This window comes from Thermobia domestica, chromosome 3 (assembly GCF_964235325.1).
Source record: "Thermobia domestica chromosome 3, izTheDome1.hap1.1, whole genome shotgun sequence".
Lineage (NCBI taxonomy): Eukaryota > Metazoa > Arthropoda > Insecta > Zygentoma > Lepismatidae > Thermobia > Thermobia domestica.
In genome coordinates, this window is record NC_137456.1 from 26,634,259 (window position 1) to 26,654,997 (window position 20,739).

The following is a 20,739-nucleotide window of genomic DNA, read 5'->3' on the forward strand; positions in this document are numbered from 1 at the left end:
TCTGTAAAACTCCTTTTCCACCACTGATCGTATTCAATATGATGTTCCTGGCGATGAACAATTGCACGATATCGATGATTTCATTGAAGGAGGCTTCTGTTCAGTAGAGCCTGATTCTTAGTCCACTCATCCTAGCATACTTTCCAGGGTCCCTCAAGTGTTGTGACTCGACGTGTGGTGCTCCGTTTTAATAGACCACAAGCATAAACATCCATGGACGATACATCTAGCGATTTAACAGGGTTGTATTGTCAATAGAATCTCTTTGATCTCTGTTTCCTGTTGACAAGAACCAGTGATTACTGGCTTGTCTTGATGGTTTTGGACTTCGACTATTTCATTGCTATTGGAAACAGGGACATGGCAGTATATGGAATCTAAGATGTGCTGTATATAATAAGTAGCATGTAGTTTCACATTAAATGTCACTCTGTGTATAGGAAGTTTCTTCTTGGTACAGAAACCCACCACTACCGTAAATTCTTTGGGAAAACTTCCCTAGCGTGTGCAAATTCATTGTACTTCCTCTTTTCTATCAATAGAACGAAAAAATTATGCATCTGCTTTGATCTGGTCAAATAGACCTTACCCCACATCTAGGAAAACGGCATAACCCCATTTATCACCCTGTAGGTAGCACTTATACAGACGTTTGCATGGATGTTTGTACCCTTGACCTATTAAAACGGAACATCACAAAACATTGAGCCACAATATATATAATGATTACTGCAGATGATGAAAGAAACCAACGTGATAACCAATCTCCGGAATCGAACTTGGAATCCGCTGAGCACCCGTGGATTGATAGCTTCTCTAACATCGACCTGAATACATACATAGCTATCTACACACGAATGTTGTTTCTCTGCTAATTATGATGCGATTCAAACAAAACGAAGTTTTCTTCCAACCTCAGCACAAACAACCACAATAAACCACTATATGAGAAGTTACAGAATAAGTAGCAACTTCAGCAAGGTACGTTCGCTGGAAAAAAACATAATATAATGAATAGATGGACTATACACACAATAGATAACGAAAGGATCAATGAATGTTTGAGTATATTTGACAAGTTTATAACATCTACACACGTACGTTGTTTGGTTTCGGTTAACAAGATTAAATAAAAATGTTGTTGAGCATTAATTAAATATAAAAGGTGGTACAAGTCCGAAGGATCATCAATGAATTCCGTAGAACAAACCCAAATTGTCGCATCATTCTTGATCACAACAACGCCTCAAACTTTTTTTTTTTTTTTTTTTTTGGTCCAGGAAAATGTCGAATTAATTATTTTTTGTTCGTACTCACCTGGTTTATCACCTAATGACTTTTTTTTTCTCCCATACATTAAAAATAAGATGCGTGGTAAGCAATTTGTAATGCCTGAAGCAGCTGTGGATGCTGTCTGAAGAGTGGTTCTGAGGTAACAACGTGACGAATGGGAAAAATGCTTTCAAAATTGGTTTCAGCGTAGGCAAAAATGTATCTTGAGGTAAATACTTTGAAAAACAATAAAGTCATTTCCAGAATTTCACATTTTATTTTCATATTAATTGGAGAAACTTCTCCAGTAGACCTCGTATAAGAATGAGACAACCTTCTTTATTACTATGAAGTAATTAAATAAACCTTAATGTTAAAAATAAGGTCTTGTTCGATTATTTAGTTATATTTCATTTTGATTAACTCATTTATGCGTACAAAATTTTCTTCCCTTCTTTCTTTTTCTTTTTCTTTTTTCTTTTTTTAAAATAACAAAATATTTCAGAAAAGCTTATATATGTGGTGTAAAACACGCCGCCATTTTGATAAAATTATTTGTATTTTTAAACTGACAGTAGAAAGAAAGCCTGTACAGTTAATGACCCGCCTGTGCAATTAGTTAAGAACTAGCTGAACATGCTCTCTCTATACAGCGCATCATTCACATATGAGCATGAATCTTCTTGTCATTTTTCACAACATTTGTGCATGTCCCTTTACAGACTCAAGTGAAGGAAGTCTTGATAAAAATCGCCAAGGAGTACCATAAAGAGGAAAATTTTTCGATTATTTTTTTCAATATCTCGCACCGTTTGCAAGATTTCAGCCTACTTCCAGTTGAAGTTTCTAATTCAGATATGATCAGTGTTTTCTTTCTTGTATGCAGTATGTAATAATCAAATACATTACACAAAATAATTACACAATTAATTATAATGTCAGTGATATACGGTGCTCATTGAGCAAAACACTCCAAACAAAAAGATTCATCTTAAACTGGAGAAATAGTTATCCTTCGTTTTTCATTATCATTTGGCCATAAAACAAACGCCTGAGGAATATACTAACTCCGTATACAAATGCGTGGATTTGGAATGTATAACTCGTAGAATATGATTCTTTACTTTTTAAAATTTCTATACTTCCAGTGCACCCCTAAAAAATGTAATAAAGAAATAACGGCCATTTTTTAAATATTCAATTAGAACTGGACAATCTACACAAAATTTGCAGTCGTTCAGTGAAAACGGCATCTTTCTTGAGCTTGTGGTTTCCGATATATCATTGTCAAAAGCAGGGTTGGCTGGTTTAAACCAGCTTTTTTAACCAACTGGTTTAAACCAAAAAACGAAAAATGTTCGTAAAAGTGTAAGTGTTCGTAAACTCTTGAACATTTTCACTTCCGTATATTATTCGTATTATATTCAGACCTAAATACTCCATTCATTACTCAAAGAGATTATACTACAAAAACAACATTTTTTTTTTTTTAATAAGTCTATGAATGACCCTTTTGTGATTTATAGTTTGCTATTATTGTTATGCAATTGCAATCAAAGAAAATTTCTAAATATTGTTTCGTTTTAATAATGTTTACTATTGATAAAATACATCGAAATGCCATGCCTTTTGGGGGAGGGGTTATTCAAACCCCACAAGAGGCATTTATTGGAATCAGAAGTATCTTTGGTATCTATTTATGTATAAATGGATCAGAGCCAAAGTGGATTCAAATAATTCGTATCTTCAAACAACTTACAAAGAGTGAAAAAGTGGCCTGACTGGACTGGGACTCGAACCCGGGATGCCGATGCGTTAACCACTACGCCACGCAGTCCACTTCCCAGAACAGCCAAACACACTCTCACTCCTGCAGTCGGTACCATATATGGACACTGGATTGTCCAAGCACAGCAGCTTAGGCTGTGGTACAAGCCATGTGGTCTGAGTGGAGAGCACCGACTGCAGGAATGAGAGAGTGTTTAGCTGTTCTGAAAAGAGGACTGGGTGGCATAATGGTTAACGCATCGGCACGGTATGCCAGAGATCCCGGGTTCGAGTGCTGGTCCAGTCAAGCCACTTATTTACTCTTTGTAAGTTGTTTAATTCGCACCTACAGAGGATTGTGGTGTGTAAAATAAATCGGTTGTTCCCTCCTTTCATTAATGTATAATTCGTATCTTTATTCACTTTTCTTACTGATATGCAAATTAAGTTTTCGTATTTCTTTAACTTGGACTAATAAAAGTCGTAGTGAACTAACTTGGACTAAATTAGTTCTTCTGTACTCTGCAGTATTTTGAAATTGTCCATATGTAATTCTGCATAATGGTTTCACTTGTGCAACTGTTTATCTTTTTGTCCTTCTGAAATGACTCTTGACAATTGTGTTAACAAGTATGTAAAGATCAGTACAACGAATTTTTTATCAGGAGTCCTTCGTGAGTGAATCGGCAGACGTATCGCATTTGTGGCAAATTAGTTCCGGTTTCGAGTTCAAATGGAGGACAGTTTCTCTCGGACTTAAGCCGAGAAGCGGTTTGCATTCCGCTTTAAGCTTACGTAACCCGTTTCAGCATAACCTAGTTGTTGCATAATAACACCAAGGCGAAACACTTATTTTTGTCCATATGTGATATAAATACATAGAGCAAATTATTTAAACAACAAAAAAAAGTTTCTTGGTATTTCAATAAAAACCATCATTTTTGCCAATGGTCAAAAGAAATAACCATAAAACATATAAACGTGCACAAACATATAAACTTATCTTGACCACAAGCGTATAAAAGTATAGCATTTTAATATATAGATAATAAGAGAAATAGATATTTAGTAACTGTTCATGTTCTTATATAATATCTTTAAGAAGTTTACTAGAAAGTTAAAGAATTTATTATGTGAGACTGACAATAATGTGATCACAACTTCCCGATTTTGGACTGTATAAATGAAAATGTTTTCTTTCCCAGGAACTTCATGGAACATGTAAAGCAATGCAACAAAGAATTGTAGAACTTATTGGTAAAATAGCAAATGATGAAATTACAGCTGAACTCCTTAGAATAAACGACGAATTAAATAATTTATTTTTAAGGTAAGTTTTAAAGCATTTTAAAATAAATAATTTATACATTTATTATTGACAGTTTGAATAAGGTATCCAAGTTAACAGTAACTGTACTCACCACTGTTGTTCAATTAGGTTATTGAATCCACTGAAGGTAGACAGAGATCGCAGTGGTGAATACAATTCTATATTTGATTGTTAGGATACGCGTTATTTGAATACGTTGGAAAATAGTTAATAGTAATTCTTAAATCTTATTAAAAAAGCTTGACGCATTTCATTTAAAACCATCTTCCTTTTATTTATTTATTTATTTATTTATTTATTTATTTATTTATTTACTTATTTATCGATCGGTCGATCGATTGGTTGATTGATTGAATATTTTCTTCTTGCCTCTTCAGCCGTACTGCTTCAGATTCATTTTACAATCTTTTTCCAGTAGAAACAGACAAGTTGCTTTTTGTAATTTACCTAATTAAAAGGGATCGAAATGTGTATAGAGACTGTGTAGGCAATCAGAATTAAATCTAAACAGAAGTATTTTCTTCGTGACAATCGTAACAGTCTCTATCTACAATTACTATCATCTGTCAGAATTTCAGAATATGCATTAAAAGAAAATGTATATATTAATATTTCGAATGTTTATTTCATGTTAAGAGCCTGACATACTAAAAATAATACAAAATTTACCGTTTTTATTTGCTTGTTTTTCACAATGAAAGGAGATAATGAAGTGCAGCTTACCACAATCATAGATAATGTTATTCTACAACAGAAAATATGAACCTGAAGAATTTTCAGTGTTGCTGTCTATAGAAATGACAGTATTACCAGAATAACATTTTCCCCAAAATATAAGTTAAGGTAGCGACTAGAGGAACGAACTCAACTGCATTTGATTACGTATTGTGTTGTTTTGGTATCCTGTGAACTACTTTTTAAATAACATTATTGTTTAATTTTAGTAACTGTATGTTAAAACTATTTTGTTTATTACAAACTAAATACAACTATTATTTAAAAAGTGCTTGTGCTAACTTGTATTTCATTATCTCCTTTCACTTACAAAAATCAGGCAAAAGAAAAATGGTAAATTTTGTATTATTTTTAGTATGTCAGGCTCTTCAGAACCAACTGCTATTCACATGTCTCGTTAACTTGCAGGATATATATATATATATATTTGGCCTGTTTTTAATGCTTTTGGATATAATAGATATAGTGTCATTGCATATGCATATTAACAAGACTAAGCATTCTGTTATGTAAGATAAAACTAGGATGAATGACGCACAAATCAGAAAATTGTCACAAATGGAGTACAAGCAAGCTCTTTAATATTATGCAAGTAGAGGGATCGGCGGAAGTAGCGCCCTTTAATGAGCTGGTAATTAACGCTAGATTTTTCTATTATAGGATCAGTATTATACATATTTATGGCAGATAATCATAAGGATGTAATAGTGGAACACAACAATACATTGTGACCACCAATCCAAGAATCAGTACCACCACATTTCACATTTTAGGTGAAATTTTAAAAATACTGCCCCAAGTGTGCAAGACATTCACATTCCGATCAGCTACATTCAAGCTACTCTTACGTCTTAAATGGACGATAATTACTAGCAAATCGTTTGCATATTATGTCTTTCAGTTTATCAATGTTGTGGTGTTTGTTCTTGCACACAAAATCTTTGACACTATACAAATAAAAAGTAGGGGCCACGGCACTAAACTTTCTCGCTCAAATTCCTTGAACTGTATCATGTAATGGTGCACCTATTAATGAAACATTTTGTTATGATATACGAACAAAATTATACTATTTTCGGACAACTTCACCGAAAGAAAACTCTTCCCCAGAAGTAAACTATCCCTTGCAGGTATTTCCACAAGAAAAGAAAAAAAAAAAAAAAACCTTGTTCCATATGTTAGGGTTATTAATGAAATATGTGTTTATATATATATATATATATATATATATATATATATATATATATATATATATAATTGTCCAGAAAAAAAACTCATTCCGAAAGTAAACTGCCCCTTGTGGATATTCCCTTGGAAGTGATTTATGGAATACAAGGTGACCCAAAAGTAGGTATACACCCCTGCATTGATCAAGTTTAGCTTATAGGTTTGTTTGCTTCGGCTGTTCTGACCGTAAGATATAAGTAAAAGGACAGTAAGGACAAATAATAAAGAAACTAAGTCTACCTGATGGATAACAATAAGAAATGATATAAAAAGCAATGAGTTGATCAGTACGGGACAGTCTACTTTTGGGCCACCCTGTATAATAGTAATGAAATATTTATTTATGAAATAAGGCCAGAATCGTCAGAGTCGTTTCTGAGAAAGTAGTCTGAAAAGAAACTCATCCCCAAGAATGAACTACCCCTTGTATTTTTTGGTAAGGCATAATTTAACAATATTCTAGATTTATTAATAAAATATTTATTTACGAAATATGAAGAAAACGGCTTGAGTCATTTTTGAGAAAATCCAGAAAAAAACATCCCCAAGAATAAACTATTCCTCGTAGAGTTTTAATATTAAATGAGTTATGCAGTATTTTCAGGACATTAATGGAATATTTATTTATGAAATATGAAGGAAATTGCATCAGTCGTTTTTAAGAGAGTCGTCCAAAAGATTGAATTAGACAGATGAAGCCAGTCTAGCTCGTTTCAGCGTTTGTGTTATTTCTTCTAGCTTTACCTTGTGTAATAAATGTTCGAAACCTTCAATTAACTTCTTTCTGGTGTTTTTTGTATGTATAGGTACAGTCGTTTCGAGAAGAATCGTGAAGCTGGTAGTCAGAATGTTAAGATTGCCAATCAACAGCCTGCAAAAGATGATACAGCAGCTTTAATCGATTTGAGTGACGATGCATCACAGCATGTAGATGGAACTCTTAACAGTAAATTAGCAGGACTTAGTAAGTAGTGCGCTATATAGTTGTAGAACAGTCTGAATCAGTGAAAGAATTCATGTAAATGGGTTTATGAATATTGCAGTAAAACGTTTCGTACTTCGTCTAAATTTTGTTGAATGTCAATTTTCCTTAAATTATATGTACATTACTTATTATTCTGTAAATTATCCAACAGTGTGTCTTAAAACTTGATCCTAATGTAGCATCTTTAGTCCTTTACTTCACTTATATGTATTGATCACTTTTAGCATTTGACTGTGTACATGGTTCTTATGATATTTGTATATCCTGGAGACTTAAAAGGCCAATATGACGAAGAACTTTGTCGAAGCCAGGTAAAGGAATTGTCAATTGGAGGTGATTTCTCCAAAAATATATTTATTGTCTGCAAGTATATAAGCAGTTCCATTGAAGCTTTTTCTAGGCATTCTTTAAGTTCCTAATCCATATCAGACGGTTGTCAAAGAATTAAGCTTTGCTTTTCTCTCTCTCTCCCCCCTCTCTCGCGCGCGCGTTTTTCTTTTATATACGAGGTACGTTCCGAAACTAAGTTTCGTCATTCTTTTTTACACGAAAACTTTTATAGCCAAACACAAATACACCATGGCATCATGAACTATACACCTTGCACTATTTTTCGACATATTTGCCACGGATATTGAGACGTTTGTCGTAGCGTGCAATCAGTTTAAAGTAACCATTGTGGTAAAACTCAGTGCCCTGCGATGCAAAGAATTGTCGCACAGCCTGCTCCACCTCAGCATTGTTTTGGAAATTACTTCCCGAGAGAGAGCGGCTTTCAACGTGGGAAACAAGTGAAAGTCCGATGGGCCAAGATCGGGGCTGTAGGCAGGGGGGTCCAATCTTTCCCATCTGGAGCGACGTATCTGATGTGTGTCTTGCTGTGGGTGGTTTTGCGTTGTCGTCCAAGAGCACAATACCTTCACTCAAGAGCCCTGGTCTCTTTTATCGAATGGCGAACCTGAGTTTGGTGAGGATGCCGCAGTAACTGCCGCATTGATAGTTCCTTTATGGAAGAAATCAAGAAGAATCACACCTTTCGCGTCCCAGAATACTGTGACCATAACCTTTCCTGCGGAGGGTGAAACTTCGAATTTTTTCCTCATCGGTGGACTGGGATGTTTCCACGTCATTGAAGCGGCCTTGGTTTCTGGGGTAAAGTGGTGCACCCATGACTCATCGCCTGTGATGATTCTGAACAGGATTTCCCTCGCCCGTACCGCATCAAATCATCGAGGATGATTATCATTCTTACACTCTTGTGATCCGGGATCAGGTTTCTCGGCACCTATCTTACAGACACTTTTCGGTAACCCAATACGTCATGGAACATGAGGCCTTAGCACGACCAATACGCAGTGTGGACGTTACGTCTGATACTTTTGTGCGCCTGTTCGCTAACACCATGTCTCGTTCTCGAGCAATGTTGTTTTCATTCGTGGACGTGCAGGGACGCCCACTTCGATCTTCATCCTCCGCACTCTGCTTTCTTTCACTGCAGCGACCAACCATTTGACGAGACATGACCTCTTACCATACACTGTCTGTAGGCGTTCATAGATGACGGACACACTACTCCCACGTGCCCATTAATACCGAATAACAGCACGCAATTCCATTGGCAACCACGTTGTCAGCACACGTCTGTCTACCATTGTGATTTGTACTCGAATAACCTCGGGCACGCCGGTCTGCTGCCACACTCTTTTTCGGCGCTTTGAGCATGCGTCATTCCATCTCCGCTGACGCTTCTTCCGTCATTGAACCAGCAACAGTTGTGGTTTCTTATGGCAATTGCTTGTTTCACCTGGTGTATCATCTCGTTTAAAGCAAATGACAAAACTGACTTTCGGAACGTCCCTCTTATATGTATGGAAGCTTGCACTGAATCATGAATGAATTACATGTTGTATGGTTATTTTTACAGAAAACAGTCGTTAATGCAAAATAATAGACAACGTTACTAAAAATATATAGGCTGGATGAAAAGTAGTGACAACTACTGTTACGTGAGAGGCATACGTCAGATACCTACAGGTGTTCGGTAGATGATAACGGAAGGTTAGACGAACAAGTATGGTGAGTGGGAATGTAGATGCAGAGGAAAATTTTCATTTTTTTTTCTGAATGAATTACAGCTAATATCGATACTTTGTATTGAATAATGCGACTCCATAGATAAATTACTTGTATCGTTGTTATTGATACGCGAATATAGGTTATGTCTCATGAATAATAATTTACTATTGACCCTTAAAAACGGGACAAAATTGGCATTTTTGTTAAAACAACGGAACGGTAATAATACTGTCGCATTTTAGACGGTACGTATGGTCGGTCTAGCTAAATATAATATTCTTTTAATAAGAATTAGCTGGTAATATAAATGGTCATTTCAAACTCTTGGAAGATGTACGGATATTCTCTCAGAAACTCACGATAGCGCTTGATGTTTATTTATCTTTATGGTGGATAGTTTGTTTTGAAGAATACCTTCCAAAGAACTTCCTTAAATAGTATTTTTAAAAATTGCGTTTCGAAGCACGAATAGTAGAACAATTAGTAGAAAATTGGATACTATAGTAAGCTAATTATTGAATAAAAATATGTTTCTAGTTTTTAAATAGTTTTTTATGAACTATTGCTTTAGATATTTTCGTTTAGACTCTTTGTATTCTTCAAATTTTGAAATGAAGTTCTGTTTGTGTTTCGTTTTTAGATATATTAAATTAGAAACAGTATGGTACCTGCCGGTATTATATTATGCTTGTACTTTTATTTTATTCCAAGTTGCGAAACGAAGGATTCTGAATATTAACAGATTCAACATTCATCTTCTCCTTTTCCCTCCAGGTTTAGGTGTTGGAAACGCAACGTCACAGCTAAACAGAATTAGTAGTGTATCGGCGCAGCAAGGCTCCCAGAAGGATAAAGAGTTGGAAAAAGAAGATACGGAATTTGATATGTTCGCGCAGTCTCGAAACGTGACGTATGAAACTACTAAGAAAGGGTAAGCACTTGCTTGCAAATAAGTTAGTTACTGTTTCGGTTTATCCATTTTTAAAAATAAATTAGTGCCTCTTTGTTGGTCGGTATTACGTAAGATCGGTAAATTCTTAAGGTCATGTTCAAGTCTATGTCCATGGTATGAATATTTATGGTAGGTTTAAGTTACATTTCGTAGGTTGAAATATCCAATTAACGGAAGAAAACAGAGGTTCAAGGTAAACCACGTTTCTTGTAAAGTTGAAACGCTCTATAATCACCTGGTTGGGGAAGAACATAATAATGATATTTTTGTCGGACAAGATTCACTGCATTTAATACAAACATTACCTATAAGTGATTACATTGAAGTGTGTGATGTTTAAGATCATCAGTGTGAACATATGCTTGAGATAATAAGGAATCCACTTTTAATGGCACAGTAAACTGGTTTTCAAGACTCCAGCGTAGGAATGTAAGATATTTCTGACAACATTTGAAATCTCAAAACCCCTGTTGTTCTTCCTTCATACACCTTTTAATTATCATGAAAAATTGGATTGACAAGATTTGTGAAACTTCAGAAGTTAAGAAAAGCTGAGTTGATTCTTTAATGTTAATACAAGGCTTAATGCAAAGGAAGTTCTGAGAAATTGAAAGAATACAACAGAGTATCGCAATGTAAATTTAGCTTCACAATCTGATTGCCAAGTTGAAGATTCCACAAAATATTATTCTGTGTGTGTGTGTGTGTGTGTGTGTGTGTGTGAGTGAAAAATATACAAAAAGAAAAGAAGCAGGATTTGCCTGAGAAGATGGTTCATGAGAAAAAATGAAGTCTGTATGAGGGAAAAAAAAAAGAACCTCGACAAAATACAAAAAGCAAAGCGGTGATATGATCGACTGTGCGTAAAAGCGGGGTATCGGCTGGAACAGTTGTGATCGAGTGGGATTAAATTCATTCCCGTCAGCTATTGAAAAAGATAAGAGCTTAGTGGACTGTAGTATATTTTTTAAATGTGTTCGATTTTGTGACACTGTACTGTTAGTGTTAAAGCAGATTTCCAGTGAATCACTGTTAGTTGATAATCTTTTAGAAGAAGCTCTTATTTTACAGCGTATTGTACAGGTTGACTTACAATATGCTGAAAGAATGAGTGTGGACATAGTACTAGAAAGTTCCTGTCTGAAAACTGCCAGGAAAGAGAAACAAAGATAATCTTCAAAGGAAACACATCTAAGAAAGTGAGCAAAATTTAAAACAGAAACACACAAAATAATTTGCTTAACAGTAAAAAACATTTGAAGATAAAGATAGAAAGGTGGTGGTGGTGGATTAAAATTGGTATAGAAGAAGAATCGAAAGTGAATTGGCAGATATGCAGAATTAGAAATTAAGCTTTAGGATGTGTAACGCTTGAGACGTAAAAGACCTGGGTTTGATTCTCGATGGGAGCTGTTGTAATTCGGATTTCACGGTAATTTGTAGGTCCACGTCTCATATAACCTCCGTACTGATGGAATGTTAACCTCCAGTCCAACCAACCAACAGAATAATGTGTGATGAAATTGTGAATTTTCTTGTAGTTTGAAATCTTAACTAAGAACTGTGCAGTCACTTATAATATGGCTTATATAAAAGTTTTTTGCTTTACAAAACTTTTGTATAAAAATGAATTATATATTACAAACCTAGTTCATATTGATTTTTGTACTATAATAAAGTATATATGTCAAAAAGCAAGTGTTTGGCAGTTCCAGAGATTGTGGAAACCTTATTGTTCTACCTGCCCTTAACTGTTGGTGATCATGGGAATTCATTCTGGAAACTTAAGGAAATTTAGGAAAATTAGCTTCATAAATTCTATGGCAACCTCTGCTCGTACATATCTTTTTGCTATACAGGATGTTTCAAACCAACATCGACAACGTTTGGGAGATGATTCCTGATACCAAGATAAGACATACAGTGAAACCTCTCTAAAGCGGACAGCGGTGGGGAATCAAAAATTGTCCGCTATAGAGAGGTGTCCGCCTTAGAGAGTTTTTTTACATAAATTAGTACAAGGTATTATGCAGTTAGAAAAATATTTTTGCATGAATCATGTATTTACGAATATTACCAAAATGTTACTGCATCTGCATTATCTTGCGCCATCCAATACTCTATGTTCGAGGCACAACATGTAAATAAGATGTTATAGTTCTCTGCACTTTACACTTATCGCTACTTACTACGTTTTCGGTGTATTGCTTTAATTTCTGAGTTAATTGCAGTCTAGTAATGACTTTTGAGACAATATCCGTCCCCGCGGGCAAAAAATGCCAAACTTGTCTTTTGCTTAGAGATTCCAGCGGACAGTAGAATAACTTATCATCTCAAACGGCGGGCAAAGGCCAATCACTTTTGTATCTAAAACAGGTTGGGTGAGAGTAGAATGCAAGCAAAGAACATGAGCATGTTGTTAAACGGAGACCTTTCCTCTTGAGCAGACAGTTGAGGAGGCAAAATGTTGTCACACCCTCATGTGCTTCATTGCTGTACGCATATGAATCACAAAAATGTATTATGTTTCACTGTAATTTTCAACTTGTTTTTAGAGAAAGTGTCCGTAATACGGAAGTAAATAATACCTATAAAAGACATGAAAGACTGTCCGTGTCCGTACTAGAGAGTGTCCGCTTTAGAGAGGTTTGCCAATGTGCTTTTTCCTATTACAGTGTTTGGGGATTACAAAATATGTCCGTTATGGGAGGTGTCCGCTTTATAGAGGCGTCCGTTAGTAGAGGTTTCATTGTATATATATATATATATATATATATATATATATATATATATATATATATGCCAACCTGGGTGTGGAAATCCATCTTTTCTTAGTTATAGCCTGCTGAAAACCTAAAAAAAAAAAAAATAAAATAAAAATAAAAATAAAAAATAATAAAAAAAAACTTTAATAGTCCATAGCTACAATACAATGGAACCTACCGTAGTCAGGTCAAGACTTCGCTTAGGAACTGGTACATTCCCTATACAAATACCTATGTTTCAGAATCCTGCGGTACTTCCAGAACAGTTTTATAGAGGTAGTTGGTGAGTATTTCAAATTATATGCCCGTAGCCAAAATCCCTGTATAAAAATTGTTGCGTGAGAACAGCAGGATTCTTAAACAGGATATTTGGATAGAGCATTAACTAGTTCCTAAGTGAAGTCGACCCGACTACGGTAAGTCCCATAGTATCGAAACTATGGACCTTAAAGTTTATTTTTTCCCATAGTCGATAGCCTATAACTTCGAAATGACGGATTTCTGCACCCAGTTGGTCTATACTTTTTGACTTATCTTGGTATCAGGAATCATCTCCCAAACATTGTCGGTGTTGTTTTGAAATACCCTGTATAACTCACTGAGATTTAAAAACAAGTGCTACATGAAATACCGCCCTCTCCCCCCCCCCCAAAAAAAGGGGAAAATAATTATAGCAGTTCTGGAATTCCATTAGGAACTGAATAGGATGCTTACTTAGATTTAAAAAGAAAAGTGTAGAATATTAATTCTCACTTCCTTTTTCAGTGCTTTTCTTATAGTTTTCTAAATCTCTAGTTTTTTCGTGATGAAGATTGAGAAATACAGCCGAAATATAGAATTTCAAGTGATTATATTATTACTATTAACACCACTTTTTCTTTCTAAGCTGTAAATAGACATATTTGAAATATTTTGTTTATATAATATCCACATTCTTAACACTTTTAGTACACAAAAGTTCTATGTGCTAACACCACAAGTGGTTAACTTGGCTTTATTTTGAGACATCTGTTTTAATGTTTGCTTCTTCCGTTGGATAATCTCTAACTGGTACTTCTTGCAGATGTGACTGTTTTTAGATTGTGTTGATAGATACTCCAGTTATGTACATTAATTTGTATTAAATGGGAAATTCGCTGAATACATCAATTACAATAATAATTTGTAATTATTCTTTTAGGGGTAGCAGTTATAAGGATAATCTTGAACCAGATCAAGTGACAGGCGGTTTAGGTGCTGTAACCCAGACACGGTCACAACCGGTAAGCTTGTATTGCAGATAAAATGCTTTCTGGAATGGGTTAGGTGTGTGTTATTTTGTGTTTGTATATACGGATGCACGGTGGTGATGTATGTATGGACTTTATGTGTGTGGGAGAGTAGTAATTTTATTCGTACACATTAAATATATCAGAAATATCACAAAACTTCTTAACAGAAAAATAACCAAATATTTCCGTATCTCTGTAAAAATTAGAAAATCGCACAATACTTTTCTTTTGTTTTCTTGTAGCCATTGTGTTTTATTATAATTGATATGTTACATGTGTGTGTTTATGTAGATATGTGTGCGTTCTTGAGTATATGCCGATATGCATAAAAGTGATAAAACTACGTCTAGGAATGTGCAAAGTGAGAGAGAGCTGTATATTTTTTAAGTGAAACAGAAAAATAATTTATAGTGTAAGCAAGAAATAGAAGGCATGCATTTTGCCATCGAACTTTCAATATTTTCTGCGTATGTCTGTAAATATATACATTGTTTTTGGCAAAATGATAGTTTATATAGGTCATAGTACACAGAATATTTGAAAAACATACGGCAAAACTTTCGGCGTGAATTCCAGACGTTTAGATAAGAAAACTGTATTTGTGTTAACATGGACTGGGAAATGTTTAGTTGCTGAAACATCGAAGGTTTTGTCCAATACTTTCCGACTTTTTTTATTATTATTATTATTTTATTGTTACCGTAAGTTGCTGAAACCCTTTAAACATGATCATATATAATAAAGAAAATAATATGAAAGTTTATACGTATCTTGTCTTGTTTCTTATTTAAGCTTCCTGATATTTTCACTTGCTAGCTGCTGCGAGCATCTTTAGGGGAAATAACCTAGTGAAGATTGTGTAGGTTTTGCAGTGAAAATTGTCTGTTGTCTACGAGGGGACATACAAGAGAAGATGAAAAAGTTACACATGTGAATTCTGACTCGATTACATTTTCATTAGGCTATTTCCTCTGAAGATGCTGGCGACAGCTAATGAGTGAAATATCGGGAAGCTTAAATAAAAATAAAGGTGCAAGATACGTAAGAACTTCTATTTTATTTATCGTCGTAGCTTGCATAAACAACATGAAAAATCTTAACAGATAATCATGTATATCCTTTACTCTTACTATTGAAGTTATCTCATTTGGAACTTCGTAGTGTAGCTGTTTAGAATATGGACTACTTCCCAGGAAGTCACCGGAGACCTCTGCCCGATGCATGAGCTTGGATTTTCCCGGAATACGAATACCAGGAAACATATAATCTGTGAAGTAACTCTGAACATCGATAGGAGTTCAGTTTGCCTGAGGATAGCGCATATACTTCAAGAAAAAGCTATCAACATTAGATGTCATATGTTTGGTTTGTCAGTACAAGCCATCACAGCCATATTAGGGCATCCAAAGTCAACGCTTGGTGACGTAATACGTGCAGGTATCATCAGGGTTGCGAAACGGCTCAGACTTCACATGATAATGAGGGACAAGGACAGAGAGTGCTGAAAAGGGTGGTACGCTTAAATCACCGTCAACCGGCGCACGCCATTCATCAAGAGGTCTAAATGGCGGCGGACAAATCTCTCTGCCTTCATACTGTCGGAACAGAATAGCACACCCGTGTTTTCCATGGGAAACAGCTGCACACAAAGCCTAACGTCAGTCGAACCAAACAGGCGGCTTGATTTGCATGCTATTATACCTATATTAACAATAGACCAATGGAGGAATGCGCTATATACTGATGAATCAAGATACACATGTTTTCTATCAAATGGGAAAGTTTGGGTGTGGCACCAACCCACCGACTACTTCTCAAGCTGACTGTATTCTGCCAATAGTGAAACTCGGTGATGGTGGTGTTTTGGTGCAGGGTACTTTCTGCTGGTATGGTCTGGGTCCTCTGCTCTTCGTCCTTGGTAGTATAAATAGTGTACAGTACTTCAAATTTTGAAAGGGGCCACGGTGGCTCAAGGGTAGAGCGTTCACTTCTGGTGTGTGGGGGTCCCTGGTTCGATCCCAGCTCGCGCCAAGTGCACTTTGTGATGAACAAATACCGTGTGCTTGGGTTTTCTCGGGGTTCTCCCATTTCCTCCCACTTTATTCATTCTACCATTACACTCGTTTCTCATCATCACAGTCTCCTTTTGCCTCGCCGGTATAACCGTGCGACGTAAAACTGAAAGATTTCATTTCTGAAGTACATTCGGTGGCAGTGTTACGGAATGGATCAGTGTCCCTATCAAGATGACAGTGTTCCCTGCCACCGATCCACCATTGTTATTGGGTGGTATGGCTATAATTCTGTGGAATGACTGGACTGGCTTGATGAAAGTCTCGATCTCAAGCCCATCGATCATCTGTAGAGTGAATTGAAACGCCATTTGAGATCCCGTCCGAATCCCAATACGCCGGTAGCACTAGGTGCCACCTTGAGGGAGGAATGGACAACTATAACTGGTGGAAAGGCTTCCTAGGCATTTACACTCTCCGAGTCAGGCAAATGAAGCTCGACATATTATTGGGTAAGTCGTTAACTTTCTTGGTCCGCCAGGTATGGGATGGCCGGTGACCTAGTGGGAAATATTATTATATTACACATGTTCATCATTCAGCTATGTAGAAGAAAAATGTTGAAATATTAAACGATTAATTTGCTTAATTAATATTCACCTCTGGTAGAGTTGACTATAAATGAAAAAATAAAAAAATAATGTAATCATATTTAAAAGTAGTTGGTTTTCGTAAAATACGAAGGAGAGTTATTCTACCAATGTTAGTCATAAATGTTAGAATGATTTGAATTAGATAATTGGGAAATTGAGTTTGACTTTTAATATATATATATTTTCATTGATTTTTCCTTTTACATATTTGACTTGTCGGTTAAAGAAAAGTTCGGAAATTGAAAGAACTACTAACCTGCTAAGGGCCCATATGTTACTTCAGAAGACCAATGTTTCCTTTGTAAAGCCATGAACAGATACCGAGGTATCTTGTTAAACTATGTTTACAATGCTGCGGCTACTTTTATGTATCAAAATATTCTTCTAGTCACATACGCATATTTAAGCCACTATAAAATCATACATGAACTATTCATCTACATGACGAAATTAAGATTTTCACGCATGCATATGAATAGTTTTCTACAGTTAATGTATGATTTTACAGTGATTTGAATGTGCATATATACCTTTTACTGAACAGTCCTGTAGCAGAAAAGTAGCCAGTACATTGTGATTGCGCCTTGAAAATGATCAAGATTCCCCAGTATTTGTTTTTTGACTTTGACAAAAAAAGAAATGATCTATGCTAAAATATTATATCCTAAAATATCACTAAAATGTCATGTGGGCGCTTAGCAGATTAATACTTGTTTTAATTTCAGAATTTTTCTTTCTATACGTTAGGAATCTATTCCTGAAATTTTGCTGTATGTTTTTGAAACACCTTGTATGTAATCAGATAAGTATTAGATGCTGGTATTGAGTATAGTATAGTATTTTTACCGAGCTTGTAGGGTAAAATGGTAGTTATATTTACAGTTGAATTCCGTCATCTGGGAGTGTATTATGTTTTTCTCATATATAATACCGTCGAATTACATTGTGAAGAACCAATAGCAGTAGTAGTTTCAAATTCAGAGAATATTTTTAAATTCCAATCCTTTGTTATACACAGCATATTAAACAATAAAGAACATTCCGTGTTTATTTATTTTTTTAAATAAAAAAAACTTGAAGTTTTACGTCATACGCGATCTTGTAGATAAAAAAGGATGAGTGATAAAAAAGTGAATGATAATTAAAGAATTGATAAAATGAATCTGTGGGAGGAAACGGTAGAACCTTGATAAACTCACGGAAACAATGATGTCTGCAAGAAACCATGTTTGAATAAAGGGGATGATTCATCAATGCAGCTTTTGTCAGATACCAAAACAAGATACTTGTAGTAGGGTACAAGATTGTATGTTGTAATCTATCAGTGGCAACAGTTGCTTGTTACACATGACTTTGAGGAGCACTGATACAGCCTTTAGAACAACTCTCTAGCATGTGCTTATGCCACAAATTTCCTTAATGTTAGCGTTGTTGAATCTCATCTACGTAATTAACCTTCGAGTCGTTCAGAACAAAAATGCCGAGTGTGTCAGAAAATTTCACGAAGTGTTAGTGGACTCACGGTTTAGGAACTCCTCTCTTCGCAAACAAATCGGTTCACGATCAAATTTTGTGAATAGTGTTTTCTTTGGCTCGCAGACTATAGTTGCTGGTGCATATATATACTTGTACCCACAATCTCATTGCTCAATAGTGGTTTCGCACGTTTGCTGTAAACATTACTTGTCAGTGCTGTATGTTTAGAAGCTTTACTTTTTGTTCTTTTTTGCACTTTTTATTCTTTTTTTGTATTAACTACCGAAGTTACAGTATGATATACAGTACTGTTTTATTTAATTTAGGATTACTTACGTGCCTCTAATTAAGAAATCTTACTTTTTTCCCATATTAATCACAGAAGAACTTAAAAATGAAAAAAATACTTATAATATTTCTGTGGCTAGAATAGAATTTATTGTATTTATTGGGTACATGCAAATATTATACCCGTGTGTAGTAGGTCACTGATAAAAGTGTTGTGACCGAATAGATGGCGCTCCAAGAGGTGGAATCGGGGTCATGTTATAGGGAGAACATTACAGCAGCAGAGTGTGTACTAGTTAGAGGTCTGCGCGGGCCGAAATTTTTAGCCCGGCCCGTGAATTTATAATGTGGAACCCGACCCGAGTTCGAAATATATTTTAGCATTGAGGCCCGAGCCCGGCCCGAGCTCATATGATAGTCAAATGAGCCCGAAATAAGCCCGAATTACAGAAACTATAATTTACGCAAAGTTATATTTTTATTTACAGCAACTAGAAATTTAATTTTGCAGTTGTCTTTGGCCTAACCGGTATAATCGTGGGACGTAAAACTTAAACTTAAAGCAGTTGTGCTTTAAAGGCTCTCCAGAAAGAACGGTCCAAATGTCCAATAAATATCGTTGTACAGTACATTTACAAAGTTAGGCCCGAGAAATATAGTTCGATATTTAAAAATTTACGGCCCGAGCCCGGCCCGGGCCCGAAGTGATATATGCTTTGTAGGCCCGAGTCCGGCCCGCGGCTCGGCCGTAGCTCGTGCAGACCTCTAGTACTAGTGCCTCGTAACTGGAGAGAGTGTTGTGTCGATCAAATGGAGACCAGTTTTGTATATATATACCTGTTTACTGTTTGAGTTCGATAGTGCATGGTTAGGATGCACTTAACGAAAGCACATGTCTTCACTGGTTTCGAAAATTCAGGGACGGTGACAGAATCCGTCAAGATCATCCATGGTGTGGACGTCTTTCAGCATTTGCCAAAGAGGACCCGAACCAAGCCATAACAGTCAGTTCGAATCCAACTGTAGAGAAATTAGGGGAATCCTTCCAGGTACACAGGACAACAATGGTAAGAAGGCTTGTGATGCTGGGTTTCGCCACAAAGTTTAATCGTTGAGTACCACATCAGCTGAGTGCAACTGAACGAGTCATGACATGTATTTCGTCGCTTTTCTGGTAGAAAAATGACTCTTCTTGACACGAATTGTCATAGGAGATGAGAAATGGGCTATGTACCGGAACATGAAGAGTCGCAGGACTGTGAGTCGCGTTTCTCAACTGCCTCCATCAGTAATTCATTGCGAGGCATATAATCATATAATTTATTGAGACGTTCTGGAAACTAATCAAACCATTAATTCGACCTCCTACTGTCAGCAGCTAGACAGACTGCAGGAATCATTGCGGTCGTAGCTGTCAGGCCTTGTCAATCTCCAAGGGATTATCATCCAACATGATAAAGCTAGGCCACATACTTCTACTATAACTCGTCAGAAATTAATGAACTTTGGTTGGAAGGTTTTACCCCATCCACCCTAAATCCCTGACTTGGCCGGTACAGACTTCCACATTTTTCGTGCTTTGCAAGCCTCCTTCCTTTGGGAGGACCTTTGATGATGTGCAGGCTGTGGAAGTTGCCGTACGTGAGCTCTTCATCTCCAAACCTGAGGAGTTTTATCGTCATAGGATTTATCTTCTACCGGAAAGATGGCAAGAGGTCATCAATCGTGCTGGTGATTAGACACAATGCTAGGTGAGTTACATTCTGTATTCTTTGCACTTCCATATGGACACCAAACACGAGTAGAACTTCTGCACGTACCCAATGTATGAATTTCAGTAGGAAAAATAGTTTCGGTTCGCCAATAGCGTTACGGAATGGATTAAGTTCGTGACCCGTGTGTCCACTGTAATTGGTATTGAAAATTCAAA

The 20,739-nt window shown here is 36.0% G+C and overlaps 1 protein-coding gene across 5 annotated transcripts in view; it reads left to right on the forward strand.

Moving 5' to 3' along the window:
- The window catches only part of LOC145680246 (TOM1-like protein 2), a 172,184-nt gene that overhangs the window by 118,209 nt on the left and 33,236 nt on the right, over positions 1-20,739 (forward strand). For all 5 annotated transcript variants that reach the window (XM_081750573.1, XM_081750575.1, XM_081750577.1 and 2 more), the window contains exons 6-9: positions 4,245-4,369; positions 7,138-7,295; positions 10,167-10,323; positions 14,290-14,371. In XM_081750573.1, the coding sequence (XP_081606699.1) occupies positions 4,245-4,369; positions 7,138-7,295; positions 10,167-10,323; positions 14,290-14,371 (522 nt within the window). The remainder of the gene's footprint in view (positions 1-4,244; positions 4,370-7,137; positions 7,296-10,166; positions 10,324-14,289; positions 14,372-20,739) is intronic.